Below are 19,646 nucleotides of genomic sequence, written 5' to 3'. Positions count from 1 at the left end.
GCTGATAGCACCGGAAAAACCAAGTGAGTTTGAGTCAAAGTGATCAGCAGACAGTTTGAAATAATAAAAAAACTATATGTTGTATACAATGAGGTTCAATAGTGGATGCAGCTTCCGTATTGTGCTTTTATAACCTGCTGGACAATAGGTTTTCAATGAGATTTAGAATACTGGGGACAAGATCATTTTAGAATAAATGATTATGACATCTATTACCAATCCCCCAGCAAATTCAAAATATGAAAAAGGCACCACTTCACTACCTGATAACGTAAATGTTATAGTTCATGAGGAAATAAATAAATAATAAATGATCACTATATCCTCAAGTGATGTATGGTTGTGGATATTTAGGCTGGCGTTTATTTCTGTATTAACACATGAACTGGCTGAACTGGATCAGAGGAACTGATCCATACACTCTGGTCTTACCACGATTGTGAGTGATGGCATTCATGGACAGCGATGCACTGGTGTCACACTGGAGAGTCGAGGGGGACGTCCTTGAAAATGTTGCTTGAATCCACTTCTGCTCAAAAGACAAAGAAGTGAATCGTGATGTTAAACTCGAAAACCAATAGTTTGTTGGGGAAAAGTTGGAGGATCTAAAGTAAACATCAAATAATCTATGACTGAACATTTTGCAATTCATTTAAAGTCATTACAAAAAATCTTTTGTCCCTCCATGTGTACTTACTGTAAAATTGTAATACATATCACAACTATTAATAGGAACTGAATGTCACCTTGTCTGTCCTAAGGTGACATTCACTTTCCCCCTTAAGGAATAATAAAGTATCTCGTTTTTATCCTAACGCTTCTGATCTTATATCTTAAGAAATTGTAGTATAAAGTACTTTGTATGTCAGCTATATATTACTGTACTTGAAAAAAACCTGAGCCAATCTTTACAAGTTGCACAAGAAAGGAAGTTGGACTTTCTCAGTTTTGTCACCCAGTAGGTGGTAAATGAGTGGAAATGGCACGTTGCAGTCAACTGGAACTGAGACATGAACCAGTAAAGGAGCTGTCACTCTCACTATTCTGTCAAAATAACCCCCAAGCAGGGCTGCATCAAACACAATGTACAGTGCACACTAATCACTGTGTGTGCTGTAAACTGTCTATGAAAGGTTTGCAATGTTGTCGTACATTTCTATTAGGTGGCCAAAGCCTTTAAATACCAACCTGTCGTCTGTGTGAAGTCAGCACTGTTGCTGTTGTTCTCATTTCTCTCACTCAGCGATTCCACTGAGGTCTTGTTGGAGTCGACGCCTTCGTCGTCGGTTTTCTCCTCCGCGCTCGGCTGCACAGGTGCAGGACTCGGACTCGGCTCGGCCACTTCTTCCTTGGGTTTGTCCTCAGAGACGTGGGGAGAAGGGGCCGCCGCTGCAGACTCGGCACCGGGGTCGACCACAGGTTTGTCGGCCTCGGCTGCAAAAGACAAACCCGACAAACAACAAAGCAAACCACATAGATTTCAGTCAGTGCCTCTCATGGAGCAGTGCGGCGTCTGTATCAGTTTAGCATGATAAATAAATGAAAGCAACATGAGCTGAGTCATATTGACACATATTGATAACACATAACAGTCCTGTATTGCGTTTTCTTATGGTGTGTTAAACTGTTGCAACAAATCAATTGTGTAACGTTGTTGAGACATCTCTCTCTGTCATTTTAACCTCCTGTGACTCAGCAGTTTGCCTGTTTAGGGTCAGTGTGTTCTGTGTTTAGCTGCCACATAATAACAGTATTTTCACTCACGTAGCCTGAAGTGGTTTTGCTCTCTCTGACAGTCTGGATGGGGGGGGGGGGTTGGGGGACTTTTCTTGGGCAAAGGCTTTTGAAAGGGAGGGGAGGGGGTGCACCATGTTGGTAATGAGGCGGCTGATTACTGACCAGTTGCTAATGAGCTACAACCATGCAGCTGTTGGAGACTGTGGGAAAGTAGGGCGGCCCCATCATTATCTGACCCGGGGTTAGGTGGAGGGAAAGCGGAGATGGAGGGGAGAGGAAGGTGACCGCGGCCCGAGACATAATGCTACGGCTAACATGGCTCCTCAGGCGACATTCCAACCTGCACAAAATCATCAGGTCTGTCTGCTTTATGGCGGCTGACTAACGCTCGGTTACAGGTGGACTGTTGCCTCCGATTCCCAGCTTTCTCACGTCATACATTCGGACTGGGAATGGAAATACCTGGATGTGCCTCTTAATGGTTGTCTGCTTTGTTCCTCAGGGTAACAGTTCCCTTTGATTGTGGACTGAACCTAATGTAACACCAGTATGCCTCCTTCTCACCGGGGGCCGTTGCAACAGGTAAAAATCGCTTGGGGCCGAGAGCTGCCGCCCACTGAGGGCTGTGCTGGTAAAGTGGGAGTGATGTAGAGTAAATGCTGCACTTACATGCACTTTATGAATGTGTGAATGGGTTTGAATGGTCGTCATTTTTATAAATAATGGTACGTTTTTGGCCTGTTTTTTTAACTGGGCTCATCATGTGAATGATACAATAATACAAATCTAATTTTTGTTGTCATAAAAGAGGTTTTAATTGCAATAAATGTTCCTTTAAGTAAAATTAAGTACTTGCAATGAACTAACAGAAGGTGGCTAATCCGTCTCTGATTATGTTTTGTCTCTTTAATCACTTCAGTACCATTTGGTCAAAAAACTGTTTTGTTGTAGTGGCTTGCAAACATCAATTTACAAGCTTTCTGGGCACTAATACACTAATTATCTTTACTTTATACCAGTTACCCAGCGTTGTTTCGCATATCAGTTTGTGTGGTTTCTGAAAATGTTTATTTTAATGTCATCTCATCACTGAGGTTGGACTGAGAGTAAAGTGTCTCCATAAGTTCAAGGGTGTGGCTGTGTGTCAGCAGAGTTATTTTCTGTCTTGTCCTCTAGAAGAAACACTTTTATTTATCCCACAAACATGCACAAACATGCAAAGACACACTCATGCAATGGGGAAATTAGTCCTCTGCTTTTGACCCATCTGGTGCAGGACACACTGCAGAGCAGAGCAGTGGGCAGCCGAGTACGGCGCCCGGGGAGCAGATGTTGGGGGAGTAAGGTGCGTTGCTCAGGGGCACTAGACAGGGTAGGGAGAATAGTCTTTTGATCTTTGGACAGGTCCAGGTTCGTCTTTTTATGTTGTTATACCATCCAGGTAAGTTGAAACTCCGAGGAGACGAACCATGGAGTCGAACCAGCATCGAACCAGAGACCCCTTCTCTGCCACTAGTCCAAGTTTCTGCCACTAGTCCACCGCCTCTCCAACACATGAACATTTCAAGTAAGTGCTATAAACGATAAGCTTTCAAGAAGAATTTGTAGTTTTTTTTAACTTATGGCTGGTTTCTTCTTTTCTCCACCAGTGACAGAAACCCTTGAGATATAAAACAAGTGAGTCTGAGAGCTGCTAGACAAGCAGTTTTCATCAGATAAATCTATTTGCATTCAAAACAGCAGCAAATCCAAGTGCATGGTTTGGTCTGGTTCTCCACCTAATGTGAATGCTGCAGAAGTTGTATTATTTCTTTCCCATTAAAAAGAAAGCTGCTCTTTTCAAAGTGGCCATCAACTCTGTCCATTCAAACAATGTGGCTCAAGGCAAAGATGCAGGCCCGGACATGACTGCACCTCATACCTTTCAATGTAGGGTAGACTTCCGAGGAAACAAAAACTTTTCTCAGAAAAATGAAAAGTTCAAAATAAGAAGACCATAGGCAAATATGTGTTTTTTTGGATTGGATGCATTGTATAGTAAGACACCTCATAAAGTAGTTTAGAATATACCACGCACAGAAGAAGCAATCTTCATATTCACAAATCCTTAACACTAAAGACTTACTTTCTGATTTGCTGCTAATGAAATCAAATGTTATCAGACTGGGATTCATACAGAATAACTCCCATTCTTACATTATAGCTAAATGTCAGGATAGATTGGTATCAGCTGCAGGTCTGACAAACTGCATTGGCTGGTAGTTTATTAACTTGGCTTCCATTTCCATCCAGTGGTTGACTGAAGTACTGCAGGCCACATTTAAAAGATGTTCTCCCTCCAAACTAAGGAAACTATGAGTTCACTGATGAACATTTCACCATTTTCAGTAGAGGCTCTTAACTGATCTAACCTTTACACAACCTATTTTTAAAAAGCTCTGTGTGAGTCAGGTCGCTTGCATAATGTCCAATTTCCTTCCTATAAAAGTCACACCAACCACAATGGTGTGAAACTTATTGTGGTGTATATTTGAAATTTATTTAAAATAACGTGGTGCATTTAAAAAATAAATTGTATTAGTATTATGTTGTTGAATCAATGCGTGTAGAGAAAAATACTATTTTTGTTTAAGTCAAAATGTTTTGTCGGAATCTGGACATTCATACGCCCTTACAGCATGTTGTAAAATAGTGTCACGTACAGATTGTACTTCCTTTTTACTCAAATTAACTGACCTTGAGAAAGAGGAAAGAAAGTAGCTAGCAACTCGTTTACAAGACACTTTTACAGTCAGACCTAAAGCAAGTGACTTTCTTTATATATCACAATAAAAATCATGCTGACCGGCCACAGACTTGCTCTCAAGTTTCTGTTCCTCTTGTCCCTCAGGTCCTTGGGGCTCTTTTGCCTTCGTTTCTGTACTTTCAAAGGTTTGCAGACCTGAAAGGTGTTCAGAGATTCATCAGGGTTTGTTTTTGTGCAAAACAACAAAACAAGGACAGATACTATCAGTAATATTTCTGTTACTATAAGTGGGTGTGTTAGACGGACCACTCTGAGAGACGGTATCAACAGGAAGCTCAGGGTCCAGAATGCTGAGAGGGATGTTGGCTTCATCTTGTCTGGACATGAAGTCGACAGAGTAGCGCTTTAGGAACACACACACAATGAACACACAAACACACACACACACACACACACAAATAAACACACGTAAACACACATCAGGGGGACAAGATTTGTTGCCACGTTTGTTCGATCTAAATTTCAAATAAGCGTTGATAATATGTAGCTACAGCCAGCAGCCAATTAACCCTGCCTAGTTTACTAGTTTATAGACTGAACGTACACACAATATCTTGCTGGATTAATCAACATAAAAACAGAAGTTTAAAGAGTAATGCAAGTTAAGTTGCACATATGATTACAAAACATAACTTGTTATGATTTCATTTTGACTCTAGGCTTAGCTAACTGACAGCTGTTACTTTTAACAAATAACTATAACTAATCCCATCTTGTGGTGGAGGTGAGCAGCCATCGCTCCATACTCACTCTTTCTCTTTTCCGCACAATGTAGCAAGCAACTCCAAATCCAAGAGCCACGAGGATGATCACAACGAGGATGGCAATACCTGAAAAGGAAACAGACGAAGAAGAAGGCGCCTCTCGCAGAACAACAACAGTCTCAAAACTACATTAGAATTTGAGATGTACTGGATGACGGGGCCATATTTAAATGTAACTCACCAATGGTGTCTCCTGTGGGATTTTGTCTGGGAGCGGGCGCTGTAAGAAATAAAGAAATGTTTCATTTTGACACTTTACATGATAAAGTTAACACAAAGCAAAGGGGTATAAAGCTGCAACATGAAACTTCACCACTAGATGTAACTTAATTCTACACACTGAACCTTTAAAGCTGCAAGGCTGATGTCTTTATGGCCGCTTGGGGGCGGCAGAGGGAGCTGAATACACAATTGTGACATACAACTAAACATAGGTTGTGTATGATTATAATAAAAGCAGCTACCTAAAGAGGCTTGAAGACAAATGGTTGTCAATACAAGCAACATCTTTAATGTTGCACACAGTCTGTTTCGTTAACAAAGTGATCAAAATCAATTATTGATTAGAACAAACATTTTATTCAACAAGCAAAAAAAAGCAGGTCTCTATATTTAGCTCGCTCATATTTAAATATCTTTTTAGAAATAGGCTACTATCCATCCATTTCACTGTGTTTGTACATAGAGTACATGATGTAGAAAATGACAACATGCCGACCTAACCAGGGAACACAGATTTGTAGAGTTTGCTTTATTCATCAGCACCGTCAACTCACTATTTTTCTTATTATCAGGTGTAATTTTAGATGGACCAATGGGATGGATTATGCCGCCTTTAGTAGTTTCACCACCTGAATCAGAGAAGAGTGTTATGACACAAGAAAAGAAACATGCACAATCAAAGAAAGGCGTGGTCATGAAGAGATCGGCTTTGACGTCCAACATCTCGGACCGAACATCGTTTGGCGTAGACAACATTCACGGGAGAACTGTTCAGATAATATCTCTCACCTTTCTGGTCTGTTTTTGAGGATGCAGTTGTTGATGGTGCCGTGGTTGATGGTGCTGTGGTTGAGGGTGCTGTGGTGATGTTGGGGCTGGTGTTGTTGGGGCTGGTGATGTTGGGGCTGGTGATGTTGGGGCTGGTGATGTTCATATCACTGGTGATATTGGAGATACTGGTGTTGTGCATGGTGGTGTTGGTGATGGGCATTTCAGTGGTAAGGTCATTCTGGCTGTAGTTCGGTCCCTGTGCAGCTGTGATGAACCCTGTGGTTGTGGCTTTGTCGTTTTCTATGGCTGAAGCTACAATCAAACCTGCAGGAAAGAATACAGCCTTTTCAACAATGTCTCTTAAATGTCGCCTTAAAAACAAAAAACAAGATTCAACTACTAAGTCTTCCAACCTGAACAGCCATAGTTTGTTTGTCCCTAAGTCATATACAACCATTTCTTGAATGGCAAATTCAAATTGCCATGGTTACAATAGGTATAGATTAACCTACCTAAGTTTAGGAAAAGCTTTGTGATTGTGATTTGGTTTAAATTAAAATATTTTATGTCTGGACGACCTTTGTTGTCATGGATATAATAATAAAGTTGCTGTTAAAGCTGAGGAATGCTCACGGTTAAAAGAAGACATCTATTGGTTTCACACAGGAAATGAAAAAGAGTCCATGTCAGAGTCCATGTCAAAGTAATGTGTTCTGTTGACCCATCTATCAGACTCAACCTCCTGGGAGCAGCTGTTGGGTGAAGTTTGCCCTCAGGAAGTTTCATTTTTTTGTTGCAGTTTGATAAAGTTTAAGAAAAGATCATGATTTCTTTAAAAAAAAACAAAAAAACCCTTTAACAACATTAACCATGTGCAAAGGCTTTGTGGCTGAAAACCTTGAGGGCAAACGTCTCCCATGTACCTCCTGACATGCACTTTGTCACTCTGTATACCCTGTGGACAATAAACAGTATTTACGGGTCGCAATAAGCTTCTGGCACAGATGACCTACGGGGTTGTGTTTTTTTTTACAAGAGGACAGTTTCCTGTTAAACTGTGAATTAGCTCATTTGTCAAACCCTCCCAGTGGCATTCTCAACCCAAAACGCTAAAGGGAACCAGGCCATGTAAGTAAGGTGTGGCCCTGTTTCCTCAATAGTGTTTAACTCATACAATATACAGCAGATGGATTGATATTGTATACATCATTTAAAAGTACATTCTTTGTTTGTATTGGATTTTTTCAAATCAATTAATACAGTTTACTGACCCCAGACAGAACACTTAAGTGCAGGGATTTCTTAGTGATAACAAAATGTAATACTTGGCTCGTTATTAGATACATTACTTATGCAGGGTTATCAGGTGCATTAGTTATAATAAACAAAAAAGCCTTACCCAGGATAAAGAAGGAAGGCCCAATCAACGGCATTTTCAGTTTGTTCTGTGGCAGCAGCTGGTGTCTAGATAAATGTTCTATCAAAGCTCTCTGACTGTAGGTGACGTAGTCCTGTAGCTCGTCTTCCTCACTGCTTCACAACATCACTTGTATTTCAGAGAAGCAAAAAAGGGATCAACGCCGGTGACCACAGCAGGAAGTACAATGTGTTGCTTAAATGGTGTGAGAGGAAACACACTATCTGTTCTTATACTTCACAAATCTCCTCTCACCACAGAGCGATATGAGGCAGCAGATATTCGTTACTAAAGAAAAACTTTGAGTATCACGTTAAGTCATTAAGTGAAGACTATGGAACATTGGCACCAACTTTAACATGTGAAAGCAAACATGCATCTAAGAAATGTCTCGTAGCCTTTTTTTATTTTTATTTGTTTCCTCGAAATAAAAATATTGCAACGTTAATATTACAGATTTTGTGTTGGGTTTTCTTAAGAAACTGATAAATTTCACAAATATTTCCAATTCTGTCAGTACTATTTTCTGCTCACTAGATGTCGCTGTGACTATGGGGAATATGCCAGTCGCTCTTCTCTTCTTGCTGAAGGTATGTGTGACTGACTTGAACTAAATTTATTTCCTGTCTGATGTACTGTCAAATAAAAGAGGTAAAACATAAAAAGAAACACTTAATATAGGAATAGTGGTGATGAATCTCCCTATGAGGAAATAAAGAGCACATCATAGCCTGTTCTTGTGTCATTCTGACCGAGGAAAGTGGAATATGAGGTGGAATGAGGAGATCAGTTGATTATTTCACAAGTAAATAATTCATAGTGACATTTGTATATAACTATTTTGAATAGTGACAAATAATTGCAATGATTTATGAAAGAAAGAAAGCCAAACTATCACTGGTTGCGGTCTCACAAACTCAATTATTTTTCTTTCCTTTTTGGTTTTTGGCAAATAACAAAAGAACTGAAAACTACGTTAGTATTTGTCACTATTTTCTTAAATTTAATAGACCAAACAATGAAATGATCTATTGGGAAAGTTATGGGCGGATCATTGAAAAGCAATCTGTTTAAACATTAACAATCTGTACAACCTTTTCTGGATGTGCGTGTCCGTGTGTATCACTGTACAATGTGTGGTAGGGGTTGTGAGGGTGTGTGTGTGCTCAGCCTCGTAGCTTCATTTATTACTGTTTATTTCCCCATGCCAGTGGTAATCAGCAGCAGGATTAGTGTTAACTGCCACCCAGTCACTGGCAGGCTCCACGTGGGCCACCGCAGGCCCCTTCTGCCGAGGGGCCGGACCGGGTCTGTGCGGGACCCGCTCGCAGTGACGAGGTACTGGGAGTCTACTGGGAGTCTGCTAATCCCGAAGAAAGACCCCCGTCTGGCTTCCTCTCCGGGCCACCTATCACCATATCACAGAACCTGGGCCAGTGGATGAGCTAATGAGCAGTGAGAGGAGAGGAGAGGAGAGTGTGTTTCTCTGTGTATGTGTGTGAGAGAGACTCAGGGAGAGGGGAGAGAGAGCCGGACCACCCACCCGGAGGATTCAGAGGCACAGGATTCACAGCCCATTCTGTTGACCTGCCACACCGCCCCAGCTCTGGGCAAGGCCCTCCCCAATTGTTCCGCCTGCTAACATGGGGAGGGGGGTTAGACAAGGGGGGAATGGGGGTGGACGAGCAGTAAACAGTGGGCTGAGCTTCTCTCCTTCAGCGCACAAAGGGCCTGAATTGTGTCGGGACTGGAGCACTTTTTAGAGTGGCCCTGCCATGGGGCCTGAATGAAACATCTGTGGAGGCTGAGCCCGAGGGAGAAAATGCTATTTTGCTGTTCAACCACACTGACAACCTGTTTTCTCTTTCTTCAGCCACCCCCCCACCCCCAACCCAACACGACACACACACACTCACACACACACACACACACACACACACCCTCACTGTTGTTTCTCCCTTGGCCTTGTAAAACTATTCATACTGTATATTCACATTTGCCAAGCAAGTCAAAGAGGAGCAACAGCAAATGCAGGAGAAAGTTGAGAGGTGACTTCAAAGTTTCTCGAAGGATACACGTAACCTTTTTCAATTCAATTTAATTAATTCCAAGTATCAATGTGTCTTTTCAGGGTGTCCTTGGTTCATTACATAAAATGTCTTGAAAGTCTGTTGATCATGTACTGGCAAGATTTAAGTGTATATTCAAAAGCCTTTATGGATTCTAATTTGGTCCATTATTGTTGACATAATGTTAAAAAACGTCAATGACAACTGAAAGGACATTATTGTTTAAATTGTGAATAAGAAAGAAGACGTGCAGGGAAGTGTGAAATTATCATACAAACAAATTCAAGATTTTGAATCCTACAAAGACATCACCAGTTTCAACTGGAATTTGACCACCGCCAAGAAGGAAATGTTTTTCTACAAGACTTGTTCGACGGTGTTGTGTGGATCAATACATTTTGGTGCAGCTTGTGAGAAAAATGTTTGGGTTGATCATTTTCACAAATTTTCCTTTTTCCTGAATAAATAATTCAGAGATGATTACAAAAAACAGGCATTTTTGGGGAACTGATATATCTACGAGTGCGTGAACTGGATTTAAGGGAACTGTTGGGCCTTTTTGGAAGTGTGTGCTCTACTGAGTGCTATTCTAATTTTAGTAGTTTAAAAAAAAAGTTTGAACCATCATCTCTCTCAGCTATGATGACACTGCTGAGATCTCACCACGGTGATTCAAACCACTTTATTTGAAGGCAAAGCTTAGAGACAGTGCACCTGAGATTGTCAAGTATGGAACGGACAGTAGGTCAATGTACATCCATGGAGTCAGTGTGTAAACTCAGGTGGATGTTTGCCTCCATACCTCCGGCCAACTTTAGCTGACCTGAGGGTTCATGTTCGCCGGACTGCTAACATTAAGTTTGGAAGTGTTTTGTGGACTCAGACACTCCATCGGCATAGATGTGAGTTGATTTTCATTTTTCGGCGAACTAGCCCTTTACTTCCTCAAGTGTGCAGTCTGCAGGTAGCTGACTTGACAGACAGTGTGTATACAGTTGCGTCTAGAGGCTATCACGAGTGTCAGCCTCCACAGAGAGTGCTGGGAGTGCATCCATCCATCAACATCACCTCCGTAGACCCCCCCACCCCTCCAGCCTTCCTCGAGCAAACCCCCCACCCCCCCAGGCCTCTCTCCCTCGCAGCCCGGTGCTTCTCGACCATGTGCAGCTCAAAGAGAGGGACCGCTGAGACATTTCAGTTTAATTGAAGGGGAAACAAAGATCCCTGCTTACTTCCTGGTCACCCATTTTCTTTAATCAATTTCCTCCCTTTGGTCCTGTGTCATCTGTAATTACTTTCCCTTTCCCGCCCCATGTGGGTTCCTCCTGGAGCAAAGGTCCTCACACACACACACGCACACACACACACACACACACACACACACACACACACACACACACACACACACACACACACACACTTATTGCTCACCCCCTACCGTAAGCAGGCAATACCTTCGGCATCAGTACTCTTTGGCCCCCTTTGGCTCTTCCAGCCTGAACAATGAAGTAGACCCACTGGCTTCAGAACCCCACCAGGCCACCTCTGACCCGGCCCACCTACGCTACTAAACCCCTGAACACACACACACACACACACACACACACACACACACACACACCCACGCAGGTTCATATGCCATGTACTCCTTGCACATCGGAGACACTGTCACACAAGCACCCAACCAACACAAGCCTGCTGTGAATGGGGGAGGGAGACGAGGGAGGGGAGGTGAGGAAGGGGGGGGGGGGCACTTTAAATACCAGCTCAGCTTATAATCGCTGAAGTTTGAACTCAGAAGACTTCTTATGCTCTGATGTCAAGAAGCCAGAACACTCATTCGCTCTCCTCTTTCTTCCCCGCTGCTGCCCTGTGTCAGTCACTCCTCCCGATGGATCCCTCTGACCCGTCCACTGGTTACGTACAGTGACACCAGCAGCAGACACTGGGCCAACGCTTGTATCCAGAGGAAATCCTCCAGCAAAACAATGAGTGTGTTGTCTGACCAGTCAACGTCCACGCAAGTCAGACAAATTCATTGCTGCACTCCGGCAACACACAGTGGATCTTTAGCTAAATGACATTTTCTCAAAGATCTGCTTCATTGTGAACAGTTCCCAAGGGACATCATTAAATGTAACTTTCCTGCCAAAGCGGATTATAAAGACAATGCTTGTAAATATATAACATCTAGCTGTTGAACCCAGTGTCGAACATCTGGATGAAAACACTCTCCAAATTATACACCTTTATTGGACTTCACATTTCCCAAATATGACCACCCAGAGAACACAGACCAAACCACCCACACACACACACACTGTCGAGTGGATTTATCTCCCAGCTGATGCTGGCGCTCGATGAATGGAAGCAGCTTATTGGCATTGTTGCCTTATTTGATGGGGAAGTGAAACACCAGAACCTCTTATATAAATAGGTACACGCCATAGCAGAGGAGAGGTGTTACCTGCAGGCAACAGTTGCAATGTAAATGCCAAGAAAAGTGCTCAAGCAATAATATTAAACATAAAAGGCTTAGACAGAATTATTTGTGTGTGGTTAAGACACACAGAGTCTAAAACTGGCTTCCAGTTAGTCAGCAGTGTGGTGGGAGGTGAACAGAGGGATCAGCCACAGGACACAGACACTGCTGCAGCTCGTGATTATTTGCATTTGCATTAAGATTAATTATGCAACGATTTTGTCCAAAACTCGCAGATGAATGTGAAAAGGGCATCTCACAATTTCCAGGACCTCAAGGAGACTCTTCTCCGATCTTTTCTCTAAACTGTCAAAAACTAAAACATGTTCAAATACATCGATTTAAAAAAAGAGAAAAGCGACAAATTCTGAAGATTTGAAAAGTTGAAACCAGTCCTCCATCTTTCCTTGATAGATCCATCATTTAAATCAATCGTTAATTAATTTTCTGCAGATCTCGTGGTCGACCAATTGGCTAGTTCTTATGTTGCAGGGTGACACTGCCAAACACAGAGTCTTTGTCGGTGGAGGCCTGTTGTTTCAGGTAGTGATCAATACGTTCATAATTTAACGACATGTTATAGACTAAAAAATGACAAACTTATCAATAATTATCAATAATGAAAAATCTCTGTGAGCTACAACCCTCCAGCTGCTTTTAGATATGGACAGAACTAAAGCACTTTCAGAATTTCATCATCTCTACTGTGCCACCGAGGCAGTTAAAACGAATTGGTATCTATATACACACACACACACACACACGCACACACACACACACACACACACACACACACACACACACACACACACACACACACACACACACACACACACACACACACACACACACACACACACGCACACACACACACACGTGCACTACAGACCAGTGCTGTGGGTCTTCTTGTGTGGGATTGGAGAAAGAAGACAGCAGGAGGAGGAAGAAGAAGAAGAGAAGGACGAGACGGCCCCAGACTTTCTGGACTATGTTCAAGAGTCTAATGTGCAAATGATAATGGTTCATCCAAACCGTGTGTGTGGTCAGGTGGTGACACACATGCAGGCATGTTAACACACAGCCTTGCCCACACACATACTGCTAGAACACACACGCGCTCGCACATTCAACGGCAGTGATTTGAGCCTTTGGTCTTCATCAGGTCAATCAGTGGAACCGTGAGGCCTGGAGGCTGCTAGGCTGGATGTCCTTCTGGCCCGTTCCAGTAAGTCCTGAGCAAATACAGACCATCAGCGAAAGTGTGTATGTGTGTGTGTGTGTGTGTGTGTGTCTGTCTGTGTGTGTTTGTGTGTGTGTGTGTGTGAGGGAGGGAGAAAGGTTTCGAGAGAGGGGAAGGGAGTAGCAGCAGCATCGGTAGTAGAGTCTGGGAACCAGCTCTGTGTGGGGTAGACATTGGAAATTAGAGGTGACCTCACTGTCATTTACTGTAACACACATCGCACATTATCCATCCAGGTCATTAACCCAGCCATCAGCTCGGAGGCACCCACAATCCTCGGGGTCTGCTCGGACATCACGTACAGGATGTGTAGCACGACGCTCGGTAGTTATGCTCAGTGTATTCATTAAAGACTGGGAGACGTTTGTTGTTGCGATCACACTAGGGGAACACCTGCAACTGTTTGTGAGCACGTACACACACACCCACACACACACACACACACACACACACACACACACATGCACGCAGTAAAAGCCCACAACAGGGAGAGCCCACCACAGAAGGTGCACAGATGTGCCGCTGGCTAAAGGCAGAGGTAGGTCTTGCGTTCAGAAGTGATAGCTCTCATATGGCATATGGCAGTAATAGTGAAATCTGACATCATTTCTGTTCTGAAATATGCAGCCAGAGAAGGAAGGCAGATCGTAACGCTATTTAGTGTCAAAGGAATATTCATGACCTTTGCGAGAGACAGAAAAAATAAAGTTACGGGGTTTACAAATGGACACTGATAAGAACGAGCGTATAATCATGGAGTCACACTTCACTGGTGGTTTGTGTGACAGAAGGTGATTGATTTTGTTTGTGTTGAGAATTTTCCTTTAAAAACAATATATATGTTTAGCCGGAATTCGAAGCCACATTAGTCGAAAGACCACATGAAGATTAACACATTTCTCTCCTCCTCACACACACGAGGAGCTTAATGTCTTTACAGTATGTTCTTAAAAATACACACATGCAAACACTCTTAATGAACAGTATCTGCTCAGTGAGTCACTGTATAAATACAAAGTAAACAGATGAAAACAAACAGAAAATATATATTTTTAACTCTAGTGGTATCTATTCATATAAGGCTTTTGAAAATGTGGCCTGTGCCGCTTTTAGACCTGATAAATTGAATTTAAACATGAATCTATGGTAAGCTGCTCCAGGTCAATCCTCTAGCCTACCTATAGGGTGCTTGGCCTTATTCTGTAATTATATAAAAATCCTTGAACTAATTGGTATAACTATTTCATGGAGCTAGAATAGGTAACGAGTCAAGGAATCACCAACGTTATTATCCTGACACATCATGCTAAGAGGGACGTTGATACCAAATGACATGGAATAACTCAAAAGTTCTCAATTTTACAGATTTAACGATTCAATTTAGCGGTAGCACCAAACAGTTGGAAGATCACCAGAAGATAATTCATCATCAGGGAATCATTGATGTACAAACGCTGTGGTAGCTGTAGTGATATTTCACAGGATACTTGAAATCACTGACCTACTGGTGGCGCTAGATGGAGTCAGATGGTCGTCAGTCATTCTGTTTTTCAGGGACAATGGAAAACATGCTGCTAAACATTAAAACAACGCCCTGTCAAACTGTTCAACTGGATAATTCACAAAAAACACTGGTCACCATTTTCTTTTGAAATTTGTCTACACACTAGTAAGAAAGATGGAAACATTTTTCTTTCTCACACAGGAAGTTAGGGTGGTGGTGTAAATCTCAACGCACAATATCTAAACTACATGGTTGATGTAATACCACTGGACTTCTTCTACACACTGTTCTTTGTATTTAACCAACAACGAAGATTTAAAAAATGTTGACAAATGCCAAAATTGTCCCGTTTTTGAAGAACGAACCACAGCAGATGAAATCTTGTCCACATCAACGAATACCAACTCGTATCATCTGCCGTATGAAGCCTCTAATCCATCATTAGCAACAAGTTGGTCCTGATGAAGCCACAAGCTTTTCTCTTCGCTGGATGCTACCACACAATCTCCTCTGACTTGCTGCCACCAGGTTTAATACTGAAACACATGCATACACACACACACAATGGAAATTTCTCATTTCCCGACAACAGCATGCCCCTCTCTCCACCTCGTAAAACTTGTTTATCTCATTTTAAAGGCCTTTCAATAAAAATAATTTTTACAGAAAGCCTCCCTGCTTGTTTGTTCCCAACAACTTTCTTTTGATCCGATCCCGACAACAAGTGCGGCTCGGCGTCGGCCTTACTGTTAATCACGGGGCCGAGTTTTTTCCCCCGGCACCGTGACACACAGCGCAACAGTTAATGATGGCGGGAGGGGGGGGGGGTGAAGTGGGAGCAGAGCAGGGGTGTCCGGCAATGCGTCACCGATCCCCTGAGTGCTTTCATCTCCTCTGATAAGTGCCATACCTAATCAGGTTAAAGCAGCGCATGCCACGGAAGGAGAGGAAATTCCGGCCAAAATGGTAACGTATCTGTTCCGCTCTCATGCGTCGCATTCCTCCGGCTAATTAGGAGTAAATATCTGACCCCGGACAGAAAACGTCCACATTAGTCCAACCAGTCAGTCGGTGTGGTCCATCTGCACTCTTTCTTTTCGCCCCCCCTCCTCCCACCCCCCTCCCAGCCCTAATTTGGCACACAGATGACAAGAAACATAGGGGAGTTCTCGGTAGGTTTCTTTCTTTTCTTCCGTGGCTCCCCTCCTTTTTTTCTCCTCCAGCATTAGGCCCCATCATTACTGACAGGCTATCAGTTGTTCTCATACCAGATTATCTACTGCCACTGACCTCCGGGGTCGTGGCACCGTGCTCTCTGCCACTTTCTCTCTTTGCTTTTGCCTTTGTCACGCCACAGATTCACTTCAATGAGTTTTCAGGCTTTGCTGACTCCAAATCAAAGATATTATCGATAACAGCAGCATTTTAAAGTTGGGCAGTTTCAAATAAAAAGAGAAGATTAACAGCATGGCGTGTTATTTTTCTTAAAAACACCTCCGTCTTAAGTGGTGCAATAAGATTGGTTTAGGTAGATATATTCACTGACAAAAAGTTAGTTATTTTATTTTTAATTTTCATCTGCCTTTAAAAATGGTAAACAGATCCCTCTTACACTGCAGATTTCTCTTTCACCCATTCAATCAATTGTGATGGAGCGACCATGCAACACAATGGCCTTTCCATCGGGAGCAACTTGAGTTTCAGTATCACTTGGGCATGTGGACAGGGGGAGACACCCCCCCACACAGAGATTAGTGGATGACCTGCAAACACCCGGCCTGAAGTGGGTGCAAACGTACTTTTCGACACTGGCAGGAGGTTGTTTCCCATCCAACATGGAGTTCTGATGGAGGAACTTTACAGGTGCCTGGTTTTGTCTCCATTTTACAGTTTGCCAACCATCACATACAAATAATTATTACAACACATATCAAGATTAACCTAGATGCTGGAATTCGTGTGAATATTTCACCCTCTCTCTTTTGTGTGAAATTCGAACTTGGTGTGGAAATACCTGTAGGGGGCGCCCTTCACCACTCCCAAGTAATACAAGTTCAAATATCTTTTAGGGGTATAAAAGTCATCCCCGCATGTTGCAAGGACCGGCGGTATCTATAGTAAAGACAAAAAAAAGAAAATAAACTGGTACTCACAAATACAAAATACCTTTGTTAGAGAGGCTAATGCAAAGCGAATGCTATAAGTGAAGGAAGAACAAGACAGGGCTAACAAGATAGTTCTGGGAGATATCAGGAAGTGACATCGTAGCTTGATATCATAACAAACAGGGCAGGGGACTCAAATTAGAGGAAAGTAGCCTCAACTAGACTGCGATAAAAACAGAATGAAAGATCCAGCACAAATATTTATATATATATACAGTATATACACAGATATTACAGATACAAGAACTCATTAACCCATCCTCCCAAATCAAGTTATAGGAGAATAACATATTTCTTCATTAAGAGCAGGATATACCATGGCCCTTATTTGGAAAATAACAAAAGTTTCTTGTTAAATTAGTTGATTGAGACAAAACTGAAAAACAAAAAGAAAACAAATATCTCAATCTAAAAAAGAGGTTGGTTACACTCAGAAAATGTCAACTTAGAAAGACAGTGACATTTGAGAGCGTTTGGCGATACGGGCTGACACTGGTGTTGTAGATAAAAACATGTTATCACCGTGGATTTCATAAGTTAAATCCGGCTCTGCCTGCTGGCCACCCCTCGCCTGAATGCCACAAAGATTTCTGTGTTGATTTGAACACGTCTGACCAGAGAACTGTGCGGAGGATCACAGAAGTTTGGGTCTGAAAACGGCTTAAAGGTTCAGTGTGTAAGATTTAATGACATCTAGTGGTGAAGTTGCATGTTGCATCTGAATACCCCTCACCTCACCATCCCCTTCCAAATATGAAAGAAAACCTGCTGCAACTTTCATTCGTCTTAAAAACCCAAAAGGTGTTTAGTTTGTCCAGTTTAGGCTCCTGTAAAAAACATGTCGGCCTCCGTAGAGAGGACCCGCTCCTGATGTAAATATAAAGTATTTAAATTTAAAGGACTCATTCTAGAGGAAAGAAAACTAACAATTCTACAATTCAGATGGTGCACCAAAAGATCCCTTTCACCTAAATCTTACACACTGAACCTTTAAGAAGATTGAAGATGATCTGGAGACTTGTGGTGACTCAACACAATCGAAGACATTTCACATCGGGTTTAAATATGCTGACCGTCACAGGTCAAAACAACACAGAATTGTTCTTCTCTTCAGTCGGTTACCTTGGCGTGTGGTGGAAACAAAATATGCAAAACATCACCATTATGTCATTAAGGCTTTCATTCTTTAGATATTTAGAGGAAACAATCAAGAATGTAATTCACTCAAGCCTGAAGTCCGTTTACAACACCAGCTCTTTCCTGTCAGAGCTTTTGTGCTTTGTTGATTACATCCTCCTGCAGAGAAAACATATTGCAACACACGTTGACTCCTGGCGTTCATGCTCCAATAATCCAGAACATTTCCAAAAAAATGATTTTAGTGTCATTGTCAGCTTCAGGTCACGATCAATTTGTGCAAAAAGTTTCCACACCGCACTCCGACAGCTAAATCAAAACAGTCCTTGGTCATTTGGCTGCTTCCATTCACGGTCGGTGTATTTACAACTGCGCAAACAGACTCACTTTATGTCTCATCAGCTGACGTCCGCAGCATGCCACACACACAGCAGCAGGAAGCCGCCCTGTGTAATACACTTGGAGCTGTTTACACGACATTTCAGAGAGAGAGAGAGTGGAAGGTGCTCGCGAGGCTCATCATCATCCCGACCTACGATCCTGACCTGGGACCAACGTCCTCATGCTCCACACTGGACGGTCTCAAGAGCCATTTTTCCCAGAGGTTTGGCAGGAAACTTTCAGGATTGTGATTGAACGACAGACTATGTAAATAAGTCCAGACTGTGCAGACAGTGTGAGTGTGTCTGCAGCACCATGGTTCATTCAACCACCACAACAACCTGTCAGACCCTCGCTGCACCTCCTCTATGTCTGCACGTCGTGGAGCGTGAAGTTAGGCGCCGCTCACGAAGATGTTGACATCATCGGGGAACGTGAGACTGAGAAGCAGGTGGGAGTGACAAATGTTTCCGAAGGCCAGCGACAGACCTGTGGATGTACAGGAGCTGATACGACTGTGAAGCACCAAAAAAGGCTGCATCAGCACCAGGCGCTTGTCTACAGGGAGGGGAGGACTGAGCAGCGAGGATATTGCTGGGTTATGTAGCTGCAGCAGCAACACACACACACACACACACACACAGACACACACTCTTTAAATTTTAAAGCGCCTCAAGACCACATCTAGCATTTTACACCCGGGTGGCTCACAGTGTTTTTTTAACCTCTTTATTCTTTTTTACAAATTCACATTTCCTCAGTGGAAGGTATTTAGCGAGCTGATCAGAAACCATATTCATTCCCCTGTGGTCAGCCACAGCACTCGCTCCACTTTGAAGTGTTTGCTGAGCAAAAACAACAACATCTAAATGCTTCCAGATATTAAGAGAAGAACTATTCTCGGCACGCTGTTACTTTATTTAATCTTACATGTTGCTTTTAACGGGTGGA

The 19,646-nt window shown here is 42.6% G+C and overlaps 1 protein-coding gene across 1 annotated transcript in view; it reads right to left on the bottom strand.

Moving 5' to 3' along the window:
- si:dkey-27h10.2 (uncharacterized) overlaps positions 1–19,646 on the bottom strand; it is a 41,140-nt gene that overhangs the window by 6,764 nt on the left and 14,730 nt on the right. Inside the window, exons 5-15 of the mRNA XM_061083494.1 lie at positions 9,261–9,352; positions 8,964–9,125; positions 7,700–7,830; positions 6,319–6,624; positions 6,084–6,158; positions 5,489–5,527; positions 5,294–5,373; positions 4,790–4,886; positions 4,583–4,678; positions 1,189–1,434; positions 433–529 (exon numbers count right to left, since the gene is read on the bottom strand). Of these exons, the coding sequence (XP_060939477.1) occupies positions 477–529; positions 1,189–1,434; positions 4,583–4,678; positions 4,790–4,886; positions 5,294–5,373; positions 5,489–5,527; positions 6,084–6,158; positions 6,319–6,624; positions 7,700–7,830; positions 8,964–9,125; positions 9,261–9,352 (1,377 nt within the window). The 3' untranslated portion in view covers positions 433–476. The remainder of the gene's footprint in view (positions 1–432; positions 530–1,188; positions 1,435–4,582; positions 4,679–4,789; positions 4,887–5,293; positions 5,374–5,488; positions 5,528–6,083; positions 6,159–6,318; positions 6,625–7,699; positions 7,831–8,963; positions 9,126–9,260; positions 9,353–19,646) is intronic.

The sequence above is a fragment of the Limanda limanda genome, chromosome 2, assembly GCF_963576545.1.
Source record: "Limanda limanda chromosome 2, fLimLim1.1, whole genome shotgun sequence".
NCBI lineage: Eukaryota > Metazoa > Chordata > Actinopteri > Pleuronectiformes > Pleuronectidae > Limanda > Limanda limanda.
This window is presented reverse-complemented; position numbering and strand designations above follow the sequence as displayed.